This window comes from Podarcis cretensis (genome assembly GCF_951804945.1).
Source record: "Podarcis cretensis genome assembly, chromosome: 1".
NCBI classification, from domain to species: Eukaryota; Metazoa; Chordata; class Lepidosauria; order Squamata; family Lacertidae; genus Podarcis; species Podarcis cretensis.
In genome coordinates, this window is record NC_137170.1 from 12,503,329 (window position 1) to 12,516,119 (window position 12,791).

The 12,791-nt window shown below is 43.3% G+C and overlaps 1 protein-coding gene across 1 annotated transcript in view; it reads left to right on the forward strand.

The window, feature by feature from the left end:
* The window catches only part of NUDT14 (nudix hydrolase 14), a 56,338-nt gene that overhangs the window by 22,482 nt on the left and 21,065 nt on the right, over positions 1-12,791 (forward strand). Inside the window, exon 2 of the mRNA XM_079963207.1 lies at positions 3,226-3,269. Within this exon, the coding sequence (XP_079819333.1) occupies positions 3,226-3,269 (44 nt within the window). The remainder of the gene's footprint in view (positions 1-3,225; positions 3,270-12,791) is intronic.

A 12,791-nucleotide genomic window follows, 5' to 3' on the forward strand; every position in this document is an offset into this window, starting at 1 on the left:
GACCACTCGTTGTCATCCCACCACCACTCCCCGGCCTCTGAGCCTTCGTCCCTTGATGGTTCCCCAGCTGGTGCCTTTCCACTATTCCTCTATGCCCAGCCAGTCCATGACAGCTACTGACTTGCTCCCCCATAGGTTGAGACACAAGCAAAGGGATCTTAATACTCTCGCTAACATTTCTCAGTTGTTTCTCCCAAGTAGCAGGCAGAGGTTGGGATGCATAATAATGGTTGCAGTAGTTGCAGTTGTAGGGCTATATTAGGGGCCCTACAAGACCCCCACACACACAAACCAGTGGATTCCCATTTGTCCATCTCTTCATCATACTATGAATATGCAGGTTTGTTGAACAGGAGAAAGATAAATCAATGCCACGAACTTGCCCATTTCTTGATAAAAATCACTATAAGCACAGTTGGATTTATTGTTCTGCAAAGTACACAGAGTCATATAACCATTGGCAACTGTTTACCTGGAATTAATAATTAGCAGCCTTCTTAGCAAAGAGCCAGGCATTTGGCACAATAGAAACTCGGCTGCATAGAGCCGAGTTCAAATTGTATTACACAGGGACAATGGCAGCAAATGGCAGTCATTTGAGTTTCTGCCACAGCAAACAATGGGATGCTGGACACTTTCATTTGTTTATTGCATTATTTATTTGGACAGGTGCAAGCTGGCCATGCAAAATTGAATCTTGCTCCTAGATATTCCTTTGCAAAGCTTTGTTGGACCAGTACATAGGGATAAGCGAAAACATGCATATCCTAGCAGACTCTAAATCTATTTATGTCTTCATTATTGTAGATTAAACAGTCCACAAAAGTGGAAAGCTCTGTCTCTGTAGTGTGGTACTAAATGAAACTGTTTGGGCCAGGTACAGTTATGAGTTTTCTGGAAAACTTTCGAATTGGGAATTTTTCTGCAAATTTTTACATTACCTTATGCAAATTTGAATAGGATAATTTACGTTGGAAAGCTTCCAGCTTTCTTCGGAAAATCTTCTGAAGGCCTAGCTTAGTGATCTAATCTAGCACATATATTTTTCTTGTATTTGGTAAAGAAAGATAAGCACTTTGAAATTGTGCCAGGCTTATGTAACACAGCAAGCCTGCAATTTAACACAGGGATTATGTTCCAGGGATCGCACCTAAAGCCAAAATTGCATATAGTGAAAACACATTGGGTTCAATGGCAGGTGGGATTGCCAAAGTCTGTATTTGCACCCAAAAGTAATCTACTTGTGTTTTCTTCGCTGCTGCATGGAATAATGCATGAACCAGACCTTTGGCTTTAGTAAGTAAAGCATTTTTAACTTACTTAAGGTCTGTTCATTGGCAGAGGGATAGAGAGAGGTTGGGGCAAGAGCTTTAAAATAGACTAAACGGGATTTGGAAAACAGTTTAACAACATATATTCCATGCTATACTGTTGCCTAATTCTGAGAGGGTTTTTAACCCTGCTGAGTGCTCTCTCCCACTGGAGAGTGCAAATTCCTGCATTTTGAAAGAAAATACACCCCCCCTACAATTACCTGAAGCCTATTTGGAAGGTTGTGGGGCTTTTGTGAACTACGTGGGATGGGGTGAATCTGTGCAGGGAGTGATCAGGCTTGAACCCCACATTGTTCAGGAGGGACCCCCTGTCTGCCAAAGAGGCTTTTCAGGGGTCACAAGTGATATCTGGGCAAAGGGGGGTGAGGGGGAAGCTTTCCCTCTGTGAATACCCTTAACGTATCTTAGGATCCAAGCCTGCATATTTAACTAAATGCACACACCCCCCCCCCCGTGACATCTCCTTATAGATTTGGTCAGTTTTAACTGCTTTTAGAGCTGCTTACGTTTGAGGAGAGTTTCTCCTAGGATGAGCAACCACTTTGTAATTAGCCCTGTGGAAATGTCATATAAACCAGCCATTGGACAAACAGTCAGTGTCAACAGCAGCAAAAAGCTTATTATCCAAGGCAATGTTGCAGTCGCCTAATCCCCACCAACTGTTCTGTGTTCAGTTGCCCTGACAAATTCCGTATATAAGCCTTCAGGCCTGCCTTTGTTGTGTTGCATCTTCACCCACCCAGCGACTCAGTTTCATCCTTTTTCTTTTTCTCTCACCTGGCTTAAGGTTTTCAACATGCTGCCAAATGAGCCTTGTTCACACATTGCGACAATTTATTTATGTGAAGTATTTCTTAGCTGCTGTTCATCAAAAGATGAACCAGGGCGTTGTGCAAAAGTGTGAATGAAATTCTGCCTATGTACAGATACGATTTTAAACCAACAAATAAACATAACACAATGAAACAAGGAGGCTTTTGCCACCCGAGGCCCTTCTCCCCCGGCTTCCTTTGAGGGAGTTGAGCATGGTGGCAATGCAAGAATAGACCTTTTCGGTGGTGGCTCCCCACTAGTACAGTGCTCTCTCCCAGAAAGCAAGCCTGTTGCTAAATGCTAAAATATTGCTGTAGATTCAGGCCTTTGATCATTAATCTGAAGGGCAGTGAGTGAGTGGGTTTCGGCCTGTTTCGGTGCTCATTTTCCTAAAAGGATTTGCCCTTTCATAATTAATCTTGGATGAGCATGCTTAGCTGTTGTGCTTTATATGGGTTTTTTAAGCTTTATGTTGTAAATTGCTTTGGAAAACTCCTTGGTGTGAAATGGCAAATAAATGAATAAAAACTCAAAGGCTGAAAATAGGTTGTAGCGTAATTCCAGAAAATACAGGGGTAACATGTGACTTATTTCCTTCATTCTCACAAGGACTAGATGGTGAGAAATGAAGCCTAGAGTAGGTACATGTGTTTTATGTGCAACCATGATAAAGTGCAGGAACCTTGCCCTCTCTTGCCATTGGTCATCCAGCTGGGAATTTTTAAAGGAGACCAAGTAGGTCAACAGAAGCTAGGATGGTGGTTCTAGACCCCATGAAGTCCAGTATCTCTCCCCCGGTGGCACCAGTTCCCCACCCTCACCCCCCAGCCCCAGCATTGCTTTCCCTTTACCACCATAGTTGGTAGGCAAAATATTCTAAACTGATCAAATGTATTTATTGTAACACTAGTTCTATGCCACCTTTGTGCCAAATACAAACCGTTTCCAACATAAGCTACAATAGCATTTAAACCATACACATGTATGGAACAATTGATTGATTGATTGATTGATTGATTGATTGATTGAAGACCATCATACTGTACTAATTGTTAGGGATGGCTTTTTTGTTTTGCAGAATGGCATTTCAAAGAAATGGGATTTCATGAGGACACATGACAGGTAAATTTTGCAGCATTTTTTTTCTTTTACATATTCCTTCAACCAATCAATTTTCTCTCTCATCTTATCTGTCTGTCTGTCTGTCTGTCTGTCTGTCTGTCTGTCTGTCTATCCACTTAACAGTCTTATAGCACTTCTGATTGTTCCCATTCATCATTTTTGTATACCAAACCCTCTAAGGTGAGCCGGTTGTCCTATAAGGCCTGGCATAAACTAAGACAAAATAAAAAAATTCCTTCCAGTGCTACAGGAAGGAATTTTTTTATTTTGCTTTGACTATGGCAGACCAATACGGCTACCTATCTGTAACATAAACTAAGAGTTAGAGAGAGAGTATTGCTTAAGGACATTTGGTGAATTCACAGCAGAGGCAAAATTCAAACCAGAGATTTCCTGAATTATAGCTCAGTCTCTTAACCAGTTTGATCTAATCCATGCATCCATTTGGTTGTGTACAAACAGCAAATCTCTCTGAAAGGTCTGGCACTTATACCATCCTCTCAAAGGGGAACAGTGTATCAGGAAGGAGGTTTCAGCTAAACTAGAAGAGATTTATGTGTTTGGGTTTGGGCTGATATGTTGGTTTTAGCCATACAGGGAAATTCAAAACACAGTTATGCATTCAAGCATACCATCCACCACCACCACCCCAAATGTTCGTTCTGACGCAGTACATTTTCTATATGAACCATTCCTCATTCCCCTCCTAATAGTTTGAATTGGCTTTCTGGACCAAATCAGATGTGATATTAATAGACTAATAGATTGGGGCTGCATCACACGGAGAGGGTAAGTTTAACCCTTCCTGGCTGCATTCCTATTGAAACCCCCCACACTGCTGTTAGCCATATACTGTATTGAAAAAAAAGCTTTCCCCTGCCTCCCACGCATCTATTATTAAATTTCAAAAGCCCTGACGTGTTTCCAAGTGATGCATTTAGTGTCACGTCTAGTTTGACCCTTGGTTTAGACTGTTTGTATGCCCACAGAGGAAGGGAGTTACAAGCCAGGGAACACACTTCAAAAACATCACTGTTCAGCTTGGAGAAGAGAGGCCAGTCTCCAGAGGTTTCCTTTGGGGGATTAGAGAGATCAGTGAATTGCTGGAAATGCAGTACCTCGCTACGCCTTGCTGTTCTCGAACATAATAACTTCATAAATTGTTTCTCCAGCATATAACACTTCATAAGTATTGCGGCTATGATACCTAGCAGCCTTTTAAAGGAGGGGGGATTACAGAGAAAAGCTCACTAAATATGTTTTCTAGAAGGGCTGGGTGGGTTTTTGGGTTTTTTTGCAATTATAGTTTTTAAAGGACTTTTTCACAGGACGTTTTTAAAATAGCTGCTTGCTGTTTTACATGATTGTATAAGGTGCACGTGTCACACCAGTCATCTCTGGTCACAAAACATTTGTTGCCTTTGCATGTGCAGCAGCTGTCATCCTGCAACTCTTTTTGTGACTACAGAGCACAGCATTCAACCGTGAGCGTGCCAAGCCATCGTGCTCTGCACTGCAGCCTTTCTACCATCGTAGGAATACAAAGGCTTCTTCACCCCAGGCCCCTAAGCTTGTCATCTGGAACTGCTAATGCAGAGATCAATTTTATTTTGGGGTAGAACTCACTGTGGATGCCTCCTGCGCTGCAAGCCTCTTGCGTTCTTTTTTTATTTATTTCTTGGCTTGACCAGTTTCGTAATCTGCCCTTTCTCAAACGTGCAGCACACATGGGGGGTCGCCCGATTTGCTTATCCTGGCAACATACCCAGATCCTTCAACCGTTCCTCATAAGACTTGGTTTCCAGACGTTTGATCATCTTGGTTGCCCTCCTCTGCACACCTTCCAACTTGTCAACATCCATCTTAAATTGTGGTGCCTGGAACTGGACACAGTATTCCTGGTACGGTCTAACCAAAGTAGAATAGAGTAGGACTATCACTTCCTTAAGGGACGCAGGTGGCGCTGTGGGTTAAAGCCTCAGCGCCTAGGACTTGCCGATCAAAAGGTCGGCGGTTCGAATCCCTGCGGCGGGGTGCGCTCCCGCTGCTCGGTCCCAGCGCCTGCCAACCTAGCAGTTCGAAAGCACCTCCGGGTGCAAGTAGATAAATAGGGACCGCTTACCAGCGGGAAGGTAAACGGCGTTTCCGTGTGCGGCTCTGGCTCACCAGAGCAGCGATGTCACGCTGGCCACGTGACCCGGAAGTGTCTCCGGACAGCGCTGGCCCCTGGCCTCTTAAGTGAGATGGGCGCACAACCCCAGAGTCTGTCAAGACTGGCCCGTACGGGCAGGGGTACCTTTACCTTTACCTTATCACTTCCTTGATCTGGATACTACTGTTGAGGCAACCTAGAATAGCACTAGCTTTTTTTTCTTTTCTTTTCTTTTTGCTGCTGCATCACACTGTTGACTCGTGTTAAGCTTGTGGTCCACTAAGACCACTAGATCCTTTTCTCATGTTGAAAGCAGTCAATTCCAGGCATTAGAGGAAGGATTGTGGGTGACGGGCGAACTGTTCTGGCCTCTAATACAGATGCTCCATGCACTGAACAAGCAACATAACGCTCACATATTAACTCAACTCCCTTGCATTACAAAGCTATACATGCCACCGGCATTGAAAACTCATGTTCATTTCATTGGCACCTATGCAAAAGACGTTGCTCCTCTTGGTCAAATTGGCTGTGGCTAATGATGTTGAGATTTGAATTACTGAAACCATTGTACTACTTTTTTTACAGATTCATTCATTAGTCTTTCCACGTTGTTTACTCCTCTTTTCCTTTCCTTTTTAAAATCACAACTGGAGATCAGTTGCCTTTGCGGTCTCAATTGTGACGCAGTGCGTTAAGCTGTGGGACCATGCTAAAAGAAAGTTTCCTTTTTTAGTAGTGATGCATTAAGATCACAAAATAAGATATTTTGAATGCGCTCATAATATTCTAAATTAAAGTAATCACTAAAGATAACAGGATTCCAAAACTACTTGGCCTTCAATCCCAGGTCCATGCATGTGGTAGAAACTACTGAGCATTTTTTTTAAAGAACCAAGCTCATTAAATTAGCCATTGTGAGCATATACCAGATCAGTCTTTCCCAAGCTGGTGACCTACAAGTGTTTTGGATGAAAACTGCCATCAGTACCAACCAGCACTGCTGTCCTAGATAAATACACCTTTCTAAGATAACATTCATAGGGTAGTTTTAAAGCACATGCCCACCTCTGAAGAATTTACCATATTTTCGCCCTATAGGACGCACTTTTCCCCCTCCAAAAATGAAGGGGAAATGTGTGCGTCCTATGGGGCGAATGCAGGCTTTCGCTGAAGCCTGCAGAGTGAGAGGGGTCGGTGCGTACCGACCCCTCTCGCTCTCCAGGCTTCAGGAAGCTATCTGCAAGCCGTGGGAGAGCTGCGCGAAGTCGTGCAGCTCTCCCACGGCTTGCGGAGAGCTGTCTGTTCTGGGGGCTGGGGTCGGGGGAAGCTCAGGCTTCCCCCGCCCCAGCCCCGCGCCTGGGGGGGAAATAATTTTTTTTTTCTTTATTTCCCCCCCCCCAAAAAAAAACCTAGGTGCGTCCTATGGGCCGGTGCGTCCTATGGGCCAAAAAATACGGTATATTATAAACTGCCCCTTGCTCTGCCCTGTAATAAATAATAATAGTGTTGTTAACTGCAGTTTGTTAAGGGTGCTGGGAGTGGTAGCTCTCTGACAGAGGCTGTGTGTGCACCATAAATTTAAAGCACATGATTATGCCCAAAGAATTCTGGGAATTGTAGTTTATCCTTTACAGAGCTACTCTTTCCCAGCACCCTTTAAATGTATGCAGGTGTGTCTCAAATGCATGTTATATATGCAGCTGAAAAGAAAGAAGTCATAAGATCCTTTTGCAGGTTTGGGAGGTCTGAGTCACACTTATTTCACGTCAGCCCTCAGGCATAGCACCCTTAACCTTTGTGGGCTTAATGATCACGTACAGAAGAGTGCCCGCAAAAACGAGAGGCAAGCCTCAGACTCTGAGGCAAGGTAAAGGGAGTTTTTGCAGAGTCAAAACGAGAGAAAAAAAAACCTGTAACATGTTTCCATAAAAACTTCATGCTTTAAAGAATTATTATAGGAACCTTCCCACATCTTTCAGGAAACCTGTAAACCAGAGCTTCCCAAACTTTATTCATGTTGGTGACACACTTTCTAGGTGAGCAGTTCAGTTTTACTAGCAAACCAGAGGTTAAACTCACTCGTTTTCAGCCCTTGGAGGAGCACGGGGAGCGTTCGCATGACATACCTGCATACTGCAGCCGACACATGTCGCAACACAGTTTGGAAAGCTCAGTTGTAGACCAACATATTTTATGCATCATGTCTGTTTGCTTTTAATTGCGACTTTTTGGATGCTGCCACAAAATACCCATATTTTAACTTTTCGAGTACTAAATTTAAACAACAGCTGCACACAAAGGAAACCTTTTGTTCTGTTTTTGTTACTGACGCTTCTCCTAGATCTCCTGCTGTCATATTGTAAGGCCAAAAGGTTCTGGGTGGCCTCCGAACCCCCACCCACTATTTGCCCAACTGTGTATTATGCAATTCACACAAGACCCTGCAAAATAGCCAGTGCATGTGATAACCCACCTGGGAACTCAATTCATGTTGAAAGCATTGAATACACTGGGCCTGCAACTTGCACTCAGTTTACATATATGTGATCACTACCTTACATGGATGGAGGAATGAATAAATAACAAAAGGAGAGCAGGGGAAGCCTGCCATTCCCTGTTCTCCATTGATTTATTCCCCCCAGCCAGCAGGTTTTCCTTGTTTACTGGGCTCTGGGAAGGTCACTGATAAGCTGCCAGAGCCCTCATGATGCCCTTCCCGGAGCCCTGTAACTGAACAAATCAGGCTTTTCTATCGGACATAGTGGAAGGAACCAGCCGCAGTACCTCTCCATCATGCAGTGGGATTTGGCAGCCCAGTGATTACATGAGCCAAAATGATAAAAAGAGTGGATCTTTAAGTAACGCTAAATATTTTCAACATATTCTGAATTTGCGGGGGGCGGCGGGGCGGGTTGAGTTCAAAGGAGACCAAGCAAACATGCTGAATGAAAACCAAACAAGGGGAATTGTTACAAGAGGGAGGCTTGTTCATACTTGGGCCTCGAAGGCTTACAGGGAGACAAGAGTGCTCTTTATAAACATGTAAAGAGATCTTTAAAAACAGACAGGTATCAATTATCTTCCTTGGCCACCACGAACAGAACAAGTAGACATCTGAAGCTGAAGACAGAACATTTCAGGTTAAACATTAAGGAAAAGCTTTTTGAACAAGCTGCGAAGGGATGTTGTGCAATCAACAGGGTTTGGAAGCTGATCGAGTCTGGACTTGACACCTCTTTATCAAGGACGATGCAGGGAATAATGAATTTCATCCTGCCTTTGTAGAGAGGAATGAGCCAAAGAACCAAATATCTTTCAACTGAGATAACTATCTGATTTGTATGTATCACATGTTCATAATTATCCTTTGGACGGGACCTTAATTGGAACATAGGGAGCTGCCTTAAAATGAATCACATGCGGCTCTTGGGTCTTCTCAGCCTTTGGGCTTCCCCCAAGCCATGCCTCTCCCCAGGCCACACCCCTTTTCCCTAGGCCACACCCCAGCCCTGCCCCACCCCGCCCCACACACTTCTCAAGAGCTTTTTGCCTGTCTGGAATGTGCCCTTGAAACATGATGGTGCCTCTTACTCACCTGAAAGAACGGAGGTGTGCATTTATAGAACCATCTGCTTTTTGTGTGTGGTTGAGACAATGCCTCTTTGACAAAGGTGAGATTCTCATCCATCGCACCACAGGTTGGATGGAGGCTAGCAAGTAACACAGCCTGCTGGGTTGGCCCTCCTATAGCGTATAAATTTATTTTCAATTAGAGTCCAGTCCTAAAAGCCAGGTCCATTGGATTATTACACTACTCTGAAATTCAGGGGAATGGACTTTAAAGGCCAGCCATTGCCAGCATGGCAAGTAACTCTGCAGAGCCATGCTGTTGCCATAGATTTGGTTGGCATCAAAGCACTGGCAATGACCACTCTTGGCAGATGTGGATGTGCAAAATTGTATCATGGCACAAAAATATGGATGGGTGGAAGACTGAAAGATAGGGCAGTGCTTCCAGATTTCTGAAAGCTGAGAAATACCGTATTTTTCGCTCTATAAGACACACTTTTTCCCCTCCTAAAAAAGTAAGGGGAAATGTGTGTGCGTCTTATGCGTGTGCTCTTCGGGGCAGTGGGAGCCTTCATCCCTCTGCCCTGAAGAGGCTTTGCGCGGCTATCCCAGAAGCCAGAACAGCAAGAGGGATCGCTGCACAGAATATTTTTTTTCTTGTTTTCCTCCTCCAAAAACTAGGTGCGTCTTATGGTCTGGCGCGTCTTACAGAGCAAAAAATACGGTACCCTTTTTTTCTGAATTAAAATGGGAAGCTTACTTCTCCTTACTCAAAATTCAAGTAGATGGATCAGGTAGCAGGTGATGTGAAGACCTTGTCTGAGGCACTGAAGAGCCACTTCCAGTCAGAGTAGACAACAGAATAGACAAATGAACAAATAAGGCAACTACCATGTTCCTACTTTTTCATGGCACACTAGCGTGCACAGCTTAGGAATTACTCTTAGAGAGTGTTTAGGGTGTTTTGCCAACAGACCACATGAAAATCATTTCTGCTGAGAGTGTGCAGTGGTTCTTTGTTATCCTGCATAATGAGGCAAACCAAGGTGAATTGAGTAATGATATCATGTTCCTTGGATTGCACCATTAACAGGATGCCGTGAGTGGGATCAGGGACCCTCTAAACTTCCAAGTCACTTTGTGGCCTTGCTTTATCCAGAAAGTTAGATGCACAAAGTTTTCTTCCATCCCTTTTCTGAGAAGTTATACCAGACTCATTAAAGCAGACACTAGCATTCAAAAGGAGACAGAGTAAAGAGGAAAAGAAGGGATCTTTTGCTTTGATGGACTGGTCTAGTTTTTATCTCCAGTGAATTATTGTCCACCCAAATAACACATCTAATTGGAACACCACAGAGCGGATCCAAAACAGACACAAGGTGAATCTTGTGTTCGCGGCACACCCTTAGTTTCTAAAAAGCTGTCTCCACATGCACGGCACAGATTGCAACCAGCAGGCAGGAGACCGGGTCTGCCATTGTGGCAACCAGTGCAAGTTGTTCTGTGTGCCATCACAGTTTTGGATTCCTTCAGGGTTAGGGTGTTAACGTAATGCATTGGGGGGTGGGGATGGCAAGGCAGTTTTTACAAATAATCAAAGGTCATTGCAACACGTGTCACAAGCGACATCCCCCCAAAAAGCTGAGTGAAGCTATAAGCACAATAGACTTCAAATTTTATTTAAATATTCCCTGCGCCTCCGCCTTAAAATGATTTGGAACAGTGAGGTCTCCTTACCTTGCGAATCCTGGGATGTGGGCCAAAGTATCTCACACAGAGAGACAGTATATTGTACTTTAAAATGCTGTGACTGATGCGGTGTATTGTATACAAAATGTTGGCCCGACAGCCCACTTCCCTTTTTTGTTGTTGCTTAATTTCTTACACTCTATATTTTATCCATTATTACACACAAACCCATGTTGCTGAGCGTCTGTTTGTTTTAAAAAATGTCCTTCGGCACCTCATTCTTCTATACGCTGATTAAATAAAACACCGTAGCCAGCTCAAGCCAATGTAATAATCTGTAGCTGTGGTTTATGTTTCAAAGATAGATGCTTCTGGGATTGTTAATACGCCTTAAAAATTATTGCTACTCCTCATTCTCTTGCAAGGCTGATGGTTAAAGGAGCAGGGCTTGTTGCTTGTGACATCACAAGGAATATCTTGCTAAAGGAACTCCCCCCCCCCCCCAATTCAGGCTGTTGTTGTTTTAACCCTGCAGGTGCATAAATATATACATATAAAAAAACAATTTCCTTTTGCTCTTCTTAGTTCATATGTCATGCATGTTTTGTACAATAAAGGGGTTCTGTGGTGTTTCAACACAGATACATGGACACACACGCAATGTGAATGTTTAACTAGAAGAGTTTTGGAATCATTTAGGCTTCAGTTAACATTAATGAGGGGCAGGAAACCACTGTAATTAAGTTATTGCAGGGGTTGCATTAAAAATTTTGATTTGTTTTTGGCATCCGTCTGTCTCTGGAAACACTGCAAGAGTGTGCCTTCAGGGGTGAAGTCAAACAATCGGGAGTGTTAAGAGTGCCTGCTTTGGGAGGAGAGACATGCTTTATTGCAGGTTATATTATAATTTTGATTATAGCATTGCTATTCCTACTGTATGTTGATGCAGGATTTCAGATAAGGAGGTGTTAACGCTTCAGTATTTTTTATTCATGTTTCCAGAAGGTATTTAGTGAAATGGAAAACTGCAGGAGGAAGGTATCAGGAGTCCATGGCCCAACCTGGAAGTGAAATGCAAACTATGCCCCCCCCTTCTTTGCTGGATACAGTGATTTGATATATTGGTTTCTTGAGTAACTATGTTGTGCATAAACCATAGTTTCCTTTATTCAGATTAAAAAACAGGAAACTGTAGCTTGTTCTCTACAAACTGAATGGTTTAAACCAGAGTTTTCCAAACTCTGTGTCGTGATACGTTAGTGTGTCGGCTGTAGTGTGTAGGTGTGTTGCACGAACGCTCCCGGCGCTCCTCCCAGGGCTGGAAGGAGGTTAGTTTAACTTCTGGTTTGTTAGTAAAACCGAATTACTATGTCACAAAATGATGCATGTCTTAAAAGTGTGTCACTAACATGAAAAGTTTGGAAAGCTCTGGTTTAAACTTTCTCCCTTCAAGTGTGGAGAAAGAGGGGGATTTGTTGTTCTGTTTGAATTAGGCCTCTAGTACCCCATATAAATTAAAATTGAGGTCCTTAAGACCCCAAATACCATCACTGTTATAAATTTACTCCTGCACAATAAGCTATAAACCTCAATATAATCTCGTAGCACTTGCATCAAACAGGAGTCATTGCCAAATATATCTGATACTGGATTGTGGTTTAAAAAAGAAAGGAGCCCTTTGACCACAACGTCAGGTTAGTAGTGTTTTGCATCACCGCAGAAAAGTTAAAATGTACTTGCCAAATCTACGATCGTAATGCATTTTTTAAAAATGTACATTGCATGTTGAATTTCTTTTTTTTTGGGGGGGGGGGTGTTGCAAAAACCATTTCTTTAGGGATAGCCTTTTAGACCTCTCTAATTATCTTCCTTTTTGAGGGGGAGAGAGTCCACTTGGCTATTAGTATGAAAGGCTGAGTGTTTTTGTCAAGAGCTTATGGCTTTGCGTCTCTGAGGGGCTGCATCTTAAGTAGCCATTTGGAATGGTATTGGCCTTTGGGGGGGGGGCGAGATGCAGCCTGCTTTGAAGGAGCTCTCAATGAGCCAACGAAAGATTGTGCAGGCGTGCCCACATTTAATCCAGGGCCTGCCTGCATTAATGGTTAAAG